The sequence below is a fragment of the Delphinus delphis genome, chromosome 10 (assembly GCF_949987515.2).
Source record: "Delphinus delphis chromosome 10, mDelDel1.2, whole genome shotgun sequence".
Lineage (NCBI taxonomy): Eukaryota > Metazoa > Chordata > Mammalia > Artiodactyla > Delphinidae > Delphinus > Delphinus delphis.
This window is the reverse complement of record NC_082692.2, coordinates 32434855-32450345: the sequence shown is the minus strand read 5'-3', so window position 1 is coordinate 32450345 and position 15491 is coordinate 32434855. Positions and strand designations below refer to the sequence as shown.

At 48.7% G+C, this 15491-nt stretch overlaps 1 protein-coding gene across 1 annotated transcript in view; it reads left to right on the top strand.

The window, feature by feature from the left end:
* The window catches only part of CUL9 (cullin 9), a 38155-nt gene that overhangs the window by 11286 nt on the left and 11378 nt on the right, over window positions 1-15491 (top strand). Inside the window, exons 10-26 of the mRNA XM_060021784.1 lie at window positions 351-547; window positions 931-1148; window positions 1982-2231; window positions 2321-2426; window positions 2958-3185; window positions 3444-3534; window positions 3658-3829; window positions 5273-5378; window positions 5671-5766; window positions 5970-6145; window positions 6391-6524; window positions 6906-7085; window positions 7268-7377; window positions 7458-7640; window positions 7766-7926; window positions 8192-8420; window positions 8509-8698. Of these exons, the coding sequence (XP_059877767.1) occupies window positions 351-547; window positions 931-1148; window positions 1982-2231; window positions 2321-2426; window positions 2958-3185; window positions 3444-3534; window positions 3658-3829; window positions 5273-5378; window positions 5671-5766; window positions 5970-6145; window positions 6391-6524; window positions 6906-7085; window positions 7268-7377; window positions 7458-7640; window positions 7766-7926; window positions 8192-8420; window positions 8509-8698 (2827 nt within the window). The remainder of the gene's footprint in view (window positions 1-350; window positions 548-930; window positions 1149-1981; window positions 2232-2320; window positions 2427-2957; window positions 3186-3443; window positions 3535-3657; window positions 3830-5272; window positions 5379-5670; window positions 5767-5969; window positions 6146-6390; window positions 6525-6905; window positions 7086-7267; window positions 7378-7457; window positions 7641-7765; window positions 7927-8191; window positions 8421-8508; window positions 8699-15491) is intronic.

Sequence of the window (15491 nt, the reverse complement as noted above, 5' to 3'; positions counted from 1 at the left end):
GGCCAAGCGAGATGGAAGACAGCTTAAAGGAAAGCCTTGAAGGCAAGTAGAGGCTGTGAAAGGGCTCTGTCCTGAGGGGAAGCTGCGGAGGGGTGGCCACCCCAGCACTTGGGGAGCCCCGGTGCTGGCAGAGAGAAGTTACAGGCTCACATTACCGTGGAGCCTTAGGTGTTTTGGTTGGCTTTCTTTTCTTTCCTTTCTTTTTGATGTCCCATCACTACCTCTTTCATTTCTATTTGCAAACAGCTCAGCTGCCCCAAAGTTTGAGGCCTAGAATGATGGCCTGGCTCTCCCCTCCTCTGCACGATGGCTTTGCCCACTCCTTACTCTGCCTTCACATCCCCTCGCAGGCGCTGAAGATGCTGGCCATTGCCAGCTCCTCGGAGATCCCCACTCTTGTTGCCGGCCGAGATTCCATCCACCCTTTGTTTGATGCCCAGATGACCAGGGAGATCTTTGCCAGCATTGACTCGGCCACACGCCCGGGCTCTGAGAGCCTGCTCCTCGCCGTCCCTGCTGCCGTGATCCTGATGCTGAACACGGAGGGGTCAGGACCTCCCCTTCCAAACTCCAAACTCCTGCTAAGCCCCAAGCCCTGCTGCTCCCCTGCCCAGGTCTCATGCATTCCACAGAAATTCCCCTCACGTCGTTGCCTCTGGAGGAAATGTGGTGGCCCTCTCTGGCTGTTGTTAGAAGAGAGGCCAGTGGTTGAGGGTAGGGAGATTCCAGAGAGATCAGAGACACCTGATCTTCCTTCCTGGAGTTGGGAGGAGTGACCTGAGGTCAAGAGGCCAGATGTCTGGCCTCAGGGGAACCCCCGGAGCCCCTCCTTCCCCAGCTGCAGGGCTCCTCCCTCCAGGAGGCTGGCTTCCTGCTTCCATTGCATTCACTCTCTTTCAACTTCTTTCTGGGTCACCTCCCTCCTCCCAGGTGCTCCTCCGCGGTGAGAAACGGCCTGCTCCTCCTCAACCTGCTTTTGTGTAACCACCACACTCTGGGAGACCAGATCATAACCAGAGAGCTGAGAGACACCTTGTTTAGACACTCAGGGATAGCACCGGGGACAGAAGCCATGCCCACCACACGCACCATCCTCATGATGCTTCTCAATCGCTACTCGGAGCCACCGGGCAGTCCCGAGCGTGCAGGTACCATCGGGGAGGCAGTGGTTGTGCTGAGGAATTGGTCCCCGCCCGCGGCCAGGAGGGCTCAGGTTTACATCCTAGTACCGTGCTGGAAAGACACGATGAACCTTCAGAAATGAGTGAGGGTTCTGGTGCTCAAGTTAGGTCTCAAGTAGAACTTCCTGACCAAGAGGAGAGGGGGACTGTAGGATAGGTACAAGGAAATTGCCTTCTCTAAATGGCTTTAAACGTAAAGGGGTTCCATCTCTCTGGGCTGGGTTTGGTCCACTCTTATTGGACACTGGAAGGTTGGTTGAAATAACTTCTAGAGGGGCCTTCTGTAGAGGAATTGTAGCTTATGGTACAGAAATTTGGTGACTAGAATGTGAACCTACTGATGCCATAGGGAAGAAACCTTTTGTATTTAACAAACAAGTGAAACCTGGAAGTATGGGGGCAAATCAGAATAAGCACTGTGTGTCTTTTAGTCTGTACATCTGAAGCCACCATGCTAGGTAGTATAGGGATGTGACTGTAGTAGCTAATAGTTATTAACTTGTGTAATAACAAAGCTGATAGTTAATAATAAAAGGTAGTTGTGTGACTGTATGAGATTAAAACTGTGCTGTTTAACTTGACAGTTTTTGCCATACTAATTTTTTTTACAGATGTAGTTAGGTATATATTTGGTGCCAGAAAAGAAAATCCCCCACAGTTGAGTAGAAACTTCAGACATCCTCACAACGGGAGGAAAAGTGGGGGGCGGCGGTTATTTTCTGCACCTGCCAGTTTCTCAGTTTGACCAATTTGTATGACTCTCCTTCCTTCCCATTTTTGCCTCCTGTGTGTCTGAGCAGCAGCACTGGAAACGCCTGGCGCCCAGGGCCAGGATGGGTCCCCTGAGCTGCTGATCCGATCCCTGGTGGGGGGCCCGTCTGCAGAGCTCCTCCTGGACTTGGAGCGTGTGCTGTGCCGAGAGGGCAGCCCAGGGGGTGCCGTGAGACCTCTCCTCAGGCGCCTCCAGCAGGAGAGCCAGCCCTTCCTCCTGTTTCTGCGGACTCTGGACGCCCCCGGGCCCAACAAAACTCTGCTGCTGACGGCGCTGAGGTGAGAGGCCAGCTCGGGGGCACCTGTGCGTCGGGGGCAAGGGCAGCTGGCAGACTGCAGGGACTTCACTTGTTTCCATCCCTCGCCAGGGTCATGACCCGGCTGCTGGATCACCCGGAGGCCATGGTCCTTCCCTGGCACGAGGTCTTGGAGCCCTGCCTCAACTGTCTGAGTGGCCCTAGCAGTGACTTTGAGGTACCAGAGCCCTGGCAAGGGTGGGGGAGGGAAAGGCAGCTTCTGGACACCAGCTACCTAGTGAGGTTCTGGAGGGCACAGCACAGCCTTCCTGGATGAGTCTGGAAACTGGGAGGGGTGTGTAGGAAGGAGACCAGCGTCATCTGAGCGTCTCCAGAACTGAGGCCTTCTGGCTGCACCTGAATTTTAAGATTCTGGGTTTAGGAGAAGCTCACGTTCACCAGTCCACGCAGTCCTTGCGCTCCGCCTTTGGGGTTTGTGCCTTGTGGAACAAGGCTCAGACACCGAGGTTGGCTCCTGAGATAGCTTGGTCCTGGCAGGAAGAAGCCTGGGGAGCTGCGCCTGAGCTCTGCCCCTGCCACCTCACTCTGGAGTCCTGGCACCCCAGTGTTCTGTGCCAGCCTGGCTTTGGTACTCTGCTTTCAAGTTCTCCAAAATCTCAGCCACCACATCCCCATTTCTAAACCCACCCCTCAGCCTGTACAGCCTGCCCTTTGTTTCCCTACGTTAATCTCTGTGGCTCTGGGCCAGATTGTTCAGGAGCTGCTCTGCTTCCTGTATCGCCTGGCCTCCATGCACAAAGACTATGCAGTGGTGCTCTGCTGCCTGGGAGCCAAAGAGGCCCTGGCCAAAGTCCTGGTCAAACACCCGGCTCAGCTGCTGCTGGCCTGTGAGCTGCGGGACCTGGTGACAGAGTGTGAGAAACACGCCCAGCTCTATAGTAACCTCACCTCCAGCATCCTGGCTGGCTGCATTCAGGTGAGGAGGTGTGTGGGTCCGGAGCTGAGAAGTAAGCCAGAAGCAGGGGAGGGTGGTTCAGTGCTTGTCCCTGTTTGGCATAAGTAGTAGCAAATCTAGGGCACTTGTTCCCCAACCTTTACCCCACATGGTTCTGTTCTGCCAAACTTTGGGAAGAAAGGGATTGAGTGTTCTGTTGCCCCTTGATTCTTCCTCCACATGTGTTTCCGTGTCTCTGCCCCCTCCGCGCACCCCTTCTCTCTGATGTCCGGGCTGCAGATGGTGCTGGGCCAGATCGAAGACCACAGACGAACCTACCGCCCCATCAACATCCCCTTCTTTGACGTGTTCCTTAGGCATCTCTGCCAGGGTTCGTGCCCCCATCTACTTTCTCCTGCTGCCACCCCAGCATCTGTTCCCCCCTTCCCTTCATGCTCCCTAGTCCCCTTCCTTTCTTCTCTCTCAACTAACCAGGCTTCCCGCCTGCCCGCAGGCTCCGGCGTGGAGGTGAAGGAGGACAAGTGCTGGGAGAAGGTGGAGGTGTCCTCCAACCCGCACCGGGCCAGCAAGCTGACGGACCGCAACCCCAAGACCTACTGGGAGTCCAACGGCAGCACCGGCTCCCACTACATCACCCTACACATGCACCGCGGTGTTCTTGTTAGGTGTGAGCGTGCCCATGTCCATGTGTGCATGTGTGCCCTCATGCAAATGTGCACACACGCGAATATTCTGATATGCCCCAGTACACATCCTCAGCGGATTGCCCACATACACACAACCCCGACTGAACCCCTATGCCTGAGGGACACGCTGAAACCCATTTTGTGCAGTGAACATAGACACGTTGGCCTCATCTCCCTGAGCTAAGTGTAGACCTCCCCTCACTCCCCAAGCCTGTGCCGTAGTCCCCCTACAGGTCACATGTCACTGCCCTGTGGTTTTGGTCGAGGGAGAGCAATGACTCACTTATCCACTCCTCCCATGGGCATTTGTTTATTGTGTACTCTGTGCCAGGCACCCTGCAAGGGTCTGGAGCTGCGCGGACAGTAAGATAAGGGACCTGTCTTCAGGGAACTTACAGTCTTGTTGGGGAGCCAGGCTGGAAAATCAGTAAGAAATAGAGTAAGAAAAAAGTTACGGTTGATGTGTGCACTGGATCCTGATGCCAACTGAGAGCTCAGAGGAAGCTGCCGGAAGGAGGGGCTGACTGGGTTAAGTTTGCAGTAGAAATTGATGTAGTAAAGAGAGGGCAACAGATACTCCAGGTCGAGGGACAACGTATGTGCAAAATGGAAGCAAGAAACAATGATGTATTTGGGGGAACCTTAAGTAATTGTGTCTGGCTGGAACGAAGGGTATGTGTAGTGAAGTGGCAGGAGAGGAAGCCAGAAACGGAGGCAGAGCCAGACCACAGAGTTCTGATCTAACAACTCTGAGCTTTATTCTGAAACTTGAGGAGCCACTGAAGGATTTTAAGAGGGAAAGAGACAAAAGTAGGCTTTTTAATTTAGAGAACTCTGGCAACTGTGCGAGTTCGGGTGGCAGGCTGGGAGAGAGTTGGAAGGCATACTGAGTGATGAACGTTCAGTGAGGCAGAGGGGACGGGAATAGATGGCGAGGGGGCGGTGGACTGGGGGAGCTTGAGAGGTGGCATCTACAGCGCCTGCCACTGACTGGATGAGGGCGGCCGCGAGGGAGAAGCCATGTGTTCTAGTTGGAGAACTAGGTGGATGGCAGTTTTCTTTCCCAGGAGAGAAATAGGAAGAGGAGCAGGTTTCTACAGACAGACGACCGGTCTGTATGGGCATGTAGGCTTGGAGCTGCCTGTGGGCGCGACATAGAAACGTCTGTTGGAGGCATGGCGTGAAAGCTCAGGAGAGCCGTCTAGGGTAGAGATGTGGATTTGGAGTCATTAGGTTGTGAACTTTCAGCTGAAACTATGGGTTTAAATGAAGCCACTTGGGGAGAGGATAAATGTAAGAGCGGGGGTCTGGGGAAAACTGACGCTTAAGCAGAGGACAGGAGTCTGAAGAGGAAGTGGTGGGCTGAAGTTCTGAACCAAGACCAGGGCCCTGGTTCTGACTGATTCCTTTCTCCCCTGCCAGGCAGCTGACTCTTCTGGTGGCCAGCGAGGACTCAAGTTACATGCCGGCCAGGGTGGTGGTGTTTGGGGGTGACGGTGTCAGCTGCATCAGCACGGAGCTCAACACGGTGGGGACCCTGTGCCCCGCTTCCCCTTACTCTCCATCCTTTTGTTGGTCCCGGGGCCTTATCAGAAGGACCCAGTCCATGGGGAGCTCCCACGTCCCTTCCTCCCAGGCAGGCAACTGCCTCGTAAGCAGCGAGAATAGCATTAGGACTGTGGAGGCGTGTAGGTCCACGGGCGCAGGGCGGGAGAGGTGAGGGCACACGCTGTCACAGACGTGGTTGCTGTCAACAGCCCTTCCCGTTCCACTTCTGCAGGTGACAGCTCTCTCTTTACTCTTCTCCCCTGCCCCACCAGGTGAACGTGATGCCCTCCGCCAGCCGGGTGGTCCTCCTGGAGAACCTGAACCGCTTCTGGCCTGTCATCCAGATCCGCATAAAGCGCTGCCAGCAGGTGGGGCGAGGGCAAAGGCTGGGGGCTGGGGACCAGGAGGAAGCGCAGGGTCTCCGCAGTGCCTGGATTCTCCAGCATTCAGGCCAGGCTTAGGCCAAGGGTCCCCCTTGGTCTGCTCGTGGATGGCCCAGGAACCTGTTGAGTTCCAGAGATGCGGGAATGTCTCCAGGGAGCCGAGGGTATGAGACATGTGCACATTGCAGGGCGGCATTGACACCCGGGTTCGGGGCGTGGAGGTCCTGGGCCCCAAGCCCACTTTCTGGCCACTATTCCGAGAGCAGCTGTGTCGCCGTACATGTCTCTTCTACACAATTCGGGCGCAAGCCTGGAGCCGGGACATTGCAGAGGACCGCAAGCGCCTCCTCCAGCTCTGCCCCAGGTGAGTGGGCGGGAGGCAGGCAGGGAGGAGAGGGGATGGTTAAGGGAGCAGGAGCTGTGCTTCAGGGGAGTCTGAAGGGTAAAGCAGCAGCCGGGATCGGGGACAGAGCAGAGGTGAGAAGTGTGTGCTGAGGCGGGGAGCAGGGTAAGGGACTGGCTCAGCTCGGGGGGATTGGGAGTTGAGCGGGCTTGAGTGGAGGCCTCAGGGAAGTCTTTAATCCTTGACCAGACACTCTTTGTTCCCAGACTGAACAGGGTTTTGCGTCACGAGCAGAATTTTGCCGATCGATTCCTCCCTGACGACGAGGCCGCCCAAGCACTGGGCAAGACCTGCTGGGAGGCCCTGGTCAGCCCCCTGGTGCAGAACATCACCTCCCCGGGTAACCGTCCCCACCCCTGGCCCAACTAACCCGCTCCTTGTAATTATTCCCAGGGCTGACCTGAGTTAATGCTCTTGGTTCTTTTGGTTCCTGTCTTTATCCCTGAAGGCTTGTCACCTCAGTGTTCCTCTCCTTCCTGCCCCAGGGACTGCTCCCTGAAACTCTGGTATTTGAATTCTCACCCCCACCCCCACCCCCACCCCTACCCCCAGCCTGTTCCCATGTCCCCAGACTCCAGCTGAAGCAAACCTTGGTGAGGGGAGGACGAAGGCCCTGCTGCCCCCAAATCCTTTTTGTACAATCACTCCTTCTCTGTCGTTCTCCTGGGCTGTCCCTTCCCCATCACCCATGGAGACCTGTTCCTGACCCACCTCCTTTTAGATGTGGAAGGTGTGAGCTCCCTGGGGTGGCTGCTGGATCAGTACTTAGAGCAAAGAGAGAGCTCTCGGAACCCCCTGAGTCGAGCAGCAGCCTTTGCCTCTCGAGTCCGTCGCCTTTGCCACTTGCTGGTGCACGTGGAGCCTCCTCCTGGGCCTTCTCCTGAACCGTCCACTCGGCCCTGTGAGTCCCAGTCTGGCCAGTTGAACTAAGAATCTGGGCAGCGGTGATATCTGACTCCTCTCTCCTGGGTTTTACTCATCCTTTCTGCTTTGCCATGGGCCTTCCAAGGGGTCAGTTCCCAGGATGCTGGGACTCGCCCAGGGACTGAGATGAACCCCGTTCTTTGACCTCTGTGTCCACAGTCAGCAAGAACAGTAAGGGTCAGGACCGGAGCCCTGGGCCTTCACCAGTTCTTCCAAGCAGCAGCCTGAGGAACATAACCCAGTGCTGGCTGAGTGTGGTGCAGGAGCAGGTGGGCAGAGGGAGCTGAGGTCTGGGCGGGACCGAGGCTGCTGGGCTGCCCTTTGGATGCAGTTTCCCCTTTCTCCTCAGGTCAGCAGGTTCCTGGCTGCGGCCTGGAGGGCGCCAGACTTCGTGCCCCGCTACTGTAAACTCTATGGGCGCTTGCAGAGAGCAGGCTCGGAGCTCTTCGGGCCCCGAGCAGCCTTCATGCTGGCCCTGCGCAGCGGCTTCTCGGGCGCCTTGCTACAGCAATCCTTCCTCACCGCTGCCCACGTGAGTGCTGGGGACCGCCGGCTTCCCAGACCATTTCTGCTCTGCGTTTTCACCTCCTTCCACCCGCCACCCTTCTACTCCACTCCCTCTTCATGGTTTGCTGCTGCCCTTCCTGTTGCCCCCAGATGAGTGAGCAGTTTGCCAGGCACATCGACCAGCAGATCCAGGGTGGCCTGATGGGTGGAACTCCTGGAGTGGAAATGCTGGGACGGCTCCAGTGGCACCTGGAGCCCATCATGGTCCTCTCTGGCCTGGAGCTGGCCACGACTTTTGAGCACTTCTACCAGTGAGTGCAGGGCTGGAGAAGTAGGGCATGGGAGGCATAGAGTCTAGAGAAGGGGGAGACTTGAGTCTTAGAGGGAAGGTGAGGGAGGAGCAGTAGGGAGGAGAGATTAAGATGCAGAGATGGCCGTGGCACTGGTGGGAAGGACAAGGTGAGGGATGGCCTGTGACCCAGGCAGGCTACAACAGAGGTAGTACCTACGTTCTGGAGTGCGGTGGCCATGCCGAGCCCCCACACTGAGGCTCGGCCTGGGCTGTGTGTGCTGCAGGCACTACATGGCGGACCGTCTCCTGAGCGTGGGCTCGAGCTGGCTGGAGGGGGCCGTGCTGGAGCAGATCGGCCCCTGCTTCCCCAACCGCCTCCCCCAGCAGATGTTGCGGAGCCTGAGCACCTCGGAGGAGCTGCAGCGCCAGTTCCATGTGTACCAGCTCCAACAGCTGGACAAGCTGCTCTTGGAGCAGGAGGATGAGGAGGAACAGGGCCTGGAAGAAGAGGAGGTGAGAGCAAGGGAAAGAGTGGGAGAGCAGGGGAAGACTAGACCAAAGAAGGGGGCCCAAGAGCCCTTGAAATCCTTCTGTCTCTCAGGAGGAAGAGGAGGAAGAGAAGGCTGAGAAAGAACTATTTATCGAAGATCCAAGTCCAACAGTTTCTGTACTGGTCCTGTCACCACGCTGCTGGCCGGTCTCTCCACTCTGCTACCTGTACCATCCCAGAAAGTGCCTTCCCACAGAATTCTGTGATGCCCTTGACCGCTTCTCCAATTTCTACAACCAGAGTGAGGAGATAGGGGCAGGCATTGGGAGACTGGGGTGAGATTTGGGGTGGCATCTCAGAGAGGAAGAGGAGAGGATCTTTGGACAGGAATGTGTAGATATGAAGAAAAATAGCCTCTAGAGAGAACCATCTCCTAAGGAAGGGTGGAAAAGCGTGGATTAGATCTTCATTAATTTCTCTCTTATTTTCTTCACCTTTGTATGAATTTGTTCTATTTTTCTTTTTTTAACTTCAAGTTGCATGCTTACTTAATTTTTAGTCCTTTCAGGCTTCTGATTTTCAAATGAAACTATTTAAGGCTATTCATTTCCCTCGCAACATTACTTTAGCTGCATTCAGTAAGTTTTTTGGTTTTATTTTCTTTTAGAGTTTTTTTTTGATGTATAATTAATATTCAGTGAAGTGCACAAATCTTAATTATAGCTTAATGAATTTAATGTCCATATGCCCTCCCATAACCACTCCCCAGATCAAGATACAGAACATTTCCAGCACCCCAAAAGGCTTCCTCCTTCATGTCCCCTTTCTAGTCAGCATCTTCTTCCAAGAGAAATTATTCTTTTTCCCTTTATCATCATAGATTTTTGCCTTTAAGCATCAGGTAAGTGGAATCATAGAGTATGTATTCTGCTGTGTCTGATATCTTTCACTCAACATAACGTCTGTGGGAGTTATTCAGGTTGTCAGTTATGTCATTACGTTGTTCTTTTGTATTGCTTAGTCATATTCCATTGCATGAATGATGTACATTTGGGATGTTGCATAAGTTTTTATCATGTAGTACTTTATTATTGTTTAGTTCTAAGAATTTTCTAATTTCCATTTTTATTTCTTTGATTTATTAGTTTCTTTGAAGTATATTTTAAAATATTTATTTATTTATTTATTTATTTGGCTGTGTTGGGTCTTAGTTGCGGCATGCGGGATCTTTCCTTGAGGCACGTGGGCTTTAGTTGTGGCGCACGGGCTCAGTAGTTGCAGCGTGTGGCATCTCTAGTTGTGGCACGCAGGCTCCAGAGTGTGTGGACTTTGTAGTTGCGGCACGTGGGCTCTTTAGTTGTGGTGCGTGGGTTTAGTTGCCCCATGGCATGTGGGATCTTAGTTCCCCGACCAGGGATCGAACCTGTGTCCCCTGCATTGGAAGGTGGATTCTCAACCACTGGACCACCAGGGAAGTCCCGGAAGTATATTTTTAAGTTTCCAAACTTTTATTTTGCTTAGTTATCTATCTGGTTTAGATTTTAACCTTCATTCCCTTGTGGCCAAAGAACACGATTTCTATGATTCTGAATCTTTGCAATTTATTGAGACTTCCTTTATGGCCTAGTAGATGGTCAGATTTTATAAGTGTTCTATGTGTGATTAAGAAAAATGTGCATTCTTTAACTGTTGGATATAGATTTCGGTATATTCCACTAAATTGACCTTATGTTGTTCAAATCTGTAACCTTACTCATTTTTGTCTGTTTGCTCTGTTACTTAGAGAAGTATGCTAAAATCTACCATTATAATAGTGAATTTTTAAACTTCTAATCATGTCAGTTTTGCTTTATATATTTTTTGACTGTATTATCAGATACAAGCTTAAAATCATTTAACAGTGCTGTCCAATAGAGCTTTCTGCCATGATGGAAAAGTTCTTTTCTGTGCTGTTCAGTATGACAGCCAATTGTGTCTGTTGAGCACTTGAAATGGGACTAGTGTGACTGAGGAGCTCGATATTTAATTTTATGTACTTTAACCAGTTTAAAGTTAAAGAGCCACATATGGCTAGTGGCTACCGTAATGGACTGTGCAGGTTTAGAATCTTCATGGTCAGTTAAGCCTCATTATTGTGAAATGACCATCTTTCTTTCTAGTAAAGTTTTTTCTCTTAAGATCTACTTTTATCTGGTACTAATAGTATACCAGCTTTCTTTTCCTTTTTAATTTTTTTGGGCACGCCACACGGCATGCAGGATCTTAGTTCACCGACCAGGGATGGAACCCATGCCCCCTGCAGTGGAAACGCGGAGTCTTAACCCCTGGACCGCCAGGGAAGTCCCTATACCAGCTTTCTTTGATTAGTATCTTCCTAGTATATCTTTTTCTATCCTTTTACTTTTTTTTTTTGAATTCATCATTCTTTTAGGTGTCTTTTATTGTGGTAAAATATGAATAGCAAAGTTTGCCATTTTAACCATTTTAAGTATAAAATTCAGTTGTTCCTTTACTTGAAAATTTTATTTGGAAATTCAGATTTACAGAAAAATTGTAAGAATAATACAAAGAGCACTCATATATTCTTTATCCAAGTTTACTTTTCGTTAACTTTTCACTCATTTGCTTTTATCGTTTGCTCTTTGTGTACATATACGTATCTATAAATGTGTATATGTATGTATATGTGGTATGTGTGTGTGTATACTTTTTTCTCATGAACTGCTGCATATATGCTGGCTCTTTGCCCCTAAATAGTACACATTTCCTCAGAATAAAATATTCTCTTATAAAACCGCAGTACATTTATTACTTTCAAATATTTAACATTCATATAATACTTTTAATCTACTTTCCATATTCCAGTTTTGTCAATTACTCCAAAATCTTTTTTTTTTTTTTCCCCAGTCCAGGAGAGGATCCAGTCTAGGATCACCCGTTATGTTTAGTTGTCATGTCTCTAGTCTCCTTTAGTCTGGAACAATTCCTTGGCCGTTCTTTGTCTTTTGTGACGTTGACATTTTGGGAGAATATAGTCCTTTAAAATTTTCTAAGTAGTTCCTATCTTAAGTTGGTATATTTCCTCATGATTGATTCAAGTTATGTATTCCTGGCCAGAGTACTAACTGATATTATATACTTCTTAGGGTATTACATCTGGAAGCACAGGATTACCATCTGCCCCTTGTTTGTGATGTTAATTTTGACAACCTGGTCAAGAGGTTGTTTGATTTCTCCACTGTATAGTTAATATTTTTTCCCTTGCTACTATTACTAAGCAATCTGAAGGTCCTGCTGTATAGCACAGGGAACTCAATGTTATGTGGCAGCCTGGATGGGAGAGGAGTTTGGCGGAGAATGGATACATGTGTATGTATGGCTGAATCCCTTTGCTGTGCACCTGAAACTATTCACAACATTGTTAATCGGCTCTACTCCAATATAAAATAAAAAGGTAAAAAAAAATAAGCAATCTGTTGGCAGTATACTTTAAAACATGCCAATATTCTACTGTCATCAGAATTTCCCCCAGTAGCATTTTACTTTTTTTTTTGGCTGCCTCTGTGGCTTGCAGATCTTAGTTCCCCAACCAGGGATTGAGTCCGGACCCCCGCACTGAGAGCATGGAGTCCTAACTGGACTGCCAGGGAATTCCCTCATTTAACTTTTAACTTTACCATACTCTTATATTTTAGGAATGTGCCTTATAAATACCTAGAATTTGTTTTTATAATCAACCTAATAATCTCTTCTTGAATTGTCAATTTTTGCCTATTTATAATTATTATGAGTAATGACGTATTTGGCTTTTATTTTTAACCTCTTAGTTCACTCTTCTTATTAGTTTTAAATTTTAGTTATTTCATATACACAAAAGAGTATATAAAATGTACAGGTAAAGCAAAAAAAAAAAAAAAGGAACACCTTTATTGATGTGATTCTGCCCTGAGGTTTTATGCATTTTATTATTTTGGATTTTAAAAATTCCTTTTTTGTCTCTATCAGTTTTGGAAGTTATGCATTCTATTTCTATAGTTGATTGCCCTTATATTTTTAATGTAAACTTAAGTTGTTACTATCACTTTGCATCTTCCTGAACAATAAAAGGACCATAGAAAATCTTAATTCCAGCTCTAACTCCCATCTTGTATCTTTTTTTACCTTCCAGCTGGTCATCATTATTATTGTTTTATTCAGTTTGGATTTGCCATCATAACAATTGCTTTAGTCACCATTCCTCTTGCATATTTGAAAAATATTTTATTTATTTTTTTGGCTACGTCAGGTCTTAGTTGCGGCATGCAGGATTTTTTTGTTGTGGCATGCAGGCTCTTCGTTGCAGTGCACGGGCTTTTCTGTAGTCGCGGCGTGAGGGCTCCGTAGTTGTGGCACATGGGCTCTGTAGTTGTGGTGCGTGGACTTTCTCATTGAGGCGTGCGAGCTCAGTAGTTGTGGCGCACTGGCTTAGTTGCCTTGTGGCGTGTGGGATCTTAGTTCCCCAACCAGGGATTGAACCCATGTCCCCTGTGTTGGAAAGCAGGTTCTGTACCACTGCACCACCAGGGAAGTCCCTCCTTTTGCATCTTGATCCTTCTTTCTGAGTTCAATTTTATTCCTAAAGTACATCCTTTAGAAGTTGTTTTTTTGTTTTTTTGTGGTACGCGGGCCTCTCACTGTTGTGGCCTCTCCCGTTGCAGAGCACAGGCTCCGGATGTGCAGGCTCAGCGGCCATGGCTCACGGGCCCAGCCGCTCCGCGGCATGTGGGATCTTCCCGGACCGGGGCACAAACCCGTGTCCCCTGCATTGGCAGGCGGACTCTCAACCACTGCGCCACCAGGGAAGCCCAAGTTTTTTTTTCTTTTTAAATTTTTATTGGAGTATAGTTGATTTACAGTGTCATGTTACTTTCTGCTGTACAGCACATGAATCAGTTATACATACACATATATCCGCTCTTTTTTAGACTCTTTTGCCATATAGGTCATAACAGAGTATTGAGTAGAGTTCTCTGTGCTGTATAGTAGGTCCTTGTTAGTTATCTATTTTATATATAAGGAGTATGTAAATGTCAATCCCAATCACCCAATTTATCCCTACCCCCCTTCCCTCCTGGTAACCATAAGTTTGTTTTCTACATCTGTGACTCTATTTCTGTTTTGTAAGTAAGTTCATTTGTACCAGTTTTTTAGATTCCGCATATAAGTGATATTATACGGTATTTGTCCTTCTCTGTCTGACTTACTTCACTCAGTAAGACAATCTGTAGGTCTATTCATGTTGCTGCAAATGGCATTATTTCATTCTTGTTTATGGCTGAGTAATATTCCATTGTATATATGTACCACATCTTCTTTATCCATTCCTCTGTCAGTGGACATTTAGGTTGCTTCCAGGTCCTGGCTATTGTAAATAGTGCTGCAGTGAACACTGGGGTGCATGTATCTTTTCGAATTATGGTTTTCTCTGGGTATATACCCAGGAGTGGGATTGCTGGATCATATGGTAGCTCTGTTTTTAGTTTTTTAAGGAACCTTCGTGCTCTTCTCCATAGTGGCAGTACCAATTTACATTCCCACCAACACTGTAGAAGGGGTTCCCTTTTCTCCACACCCTCTCCAGCATTTATTGTTTGTAGATTTAAAAAAAAAATTATTTATTTTATTTTATTTTTGGCTGCGTTGGGTCTTCATTGCCACGTGTGGGCTTTCTCTAGTTGCAGCAGGCGGGGACTACTCTTCGTTGCGATTTGCAGGCTTCTAATTGCGGTGGCTTTTCTTGTTGCAGAGCACGGGCTCTAGGCACACGGGCTTCAGTAGTTGTGGCTTGCGGGCTCTACAGCACAGACTCGGTAGTTGTGGTGCACAGGCTTAGTTGCTCCATGGTATGTGGGATCTTCCCGAACCAGGTCTTGAACCTGTGACCCCTGCATTGGTAGGCGGACTCTTAAACACTGTGCCACCAGGGAAGCCCTGTTTGTAGATTTTTTGATGATGGCCATTCTGACCGGTGTGAGGTGATACCTCATTGTAGTTTTGATTTGCATTTCTGTAATAATTAGTGATGTTGAGCATCTTTTCATGTGCTTTTTGACCATCTGTATGTCTTCTTTGGAGAAAGGTCTATTTAGATCTTCCACTCCTTTTTAAAAATGTAATAATTATTTATTATTTACAGTTATAGGAAACAAATTTGCATACATGTTTTGTTGCTGTGATATATGAGACACTGATCAGTAAAAGACTGACAAGCATAAAAATATCAATGTATTACATCAGGATAAAATTCTGTGGGGGAAGTGAAATGGAAATATAATTTCAAGGAGTAAAAGGAATGATGTAAAATGTCTGATTGTTAAAGAGCTTGTCTTGTACTTTTTAAATGGATGATGGTGGCTGTCACAGCATAGTGATTTTTTTTTCAACATCTTTATTGGAGTATAATTGCTCTACAATGGTGCGTTAGCTTCTGCCATATAACAAAGTGAATCAGCCATACACATACACATATCCCCATATCCCCTCCCTCTTACGCCCCCCTCCCACCCTCCCTATCACACCCTTCTAGGTGGTCACAAAGCATCGTTCTGCTCATTTTTTGTATATTTTGGAGATTAATCCTTTGTCGCTTCGTTTATGAAGAAGTCTCTTAATTGATGGAATATTGTTGGAAGACTTTTATCAGTTTTTATTTCAGAATGGCTTATTTTTACCGTCATTTAAAAAATCATTTTATTATGAGAACTTTTATTTAATTAATTTCTTTTTGGCTGCATTGGGTCTTCTTTGCTGCACGTGGACTTTCTCTAGTTGCGGCGAGAGGGGGCTACTCTTCGTGGTGGTATGTGGGCTTCTCATTCTGGTGGCTTCTCTTGTTGCGGAGCATGGGCTCTAGGCACGAGGGCCTCAGTAGTTGTGGCTCGCGGGCTCTAGAGCGCAAGCTCAGTAGTTGTGGTACACGGGCTCAGTTGTTCCGCGGCATGTAGGATCTTCCCGGACCAGGGCTTGAACCCGTGACCCCTGCCTTGGCAGGTGGATTCTTTTTTTTTTTTTTTTTTTTTTTTTTGTGGTACATGGGCCTCTCACTGCCGCCGCCC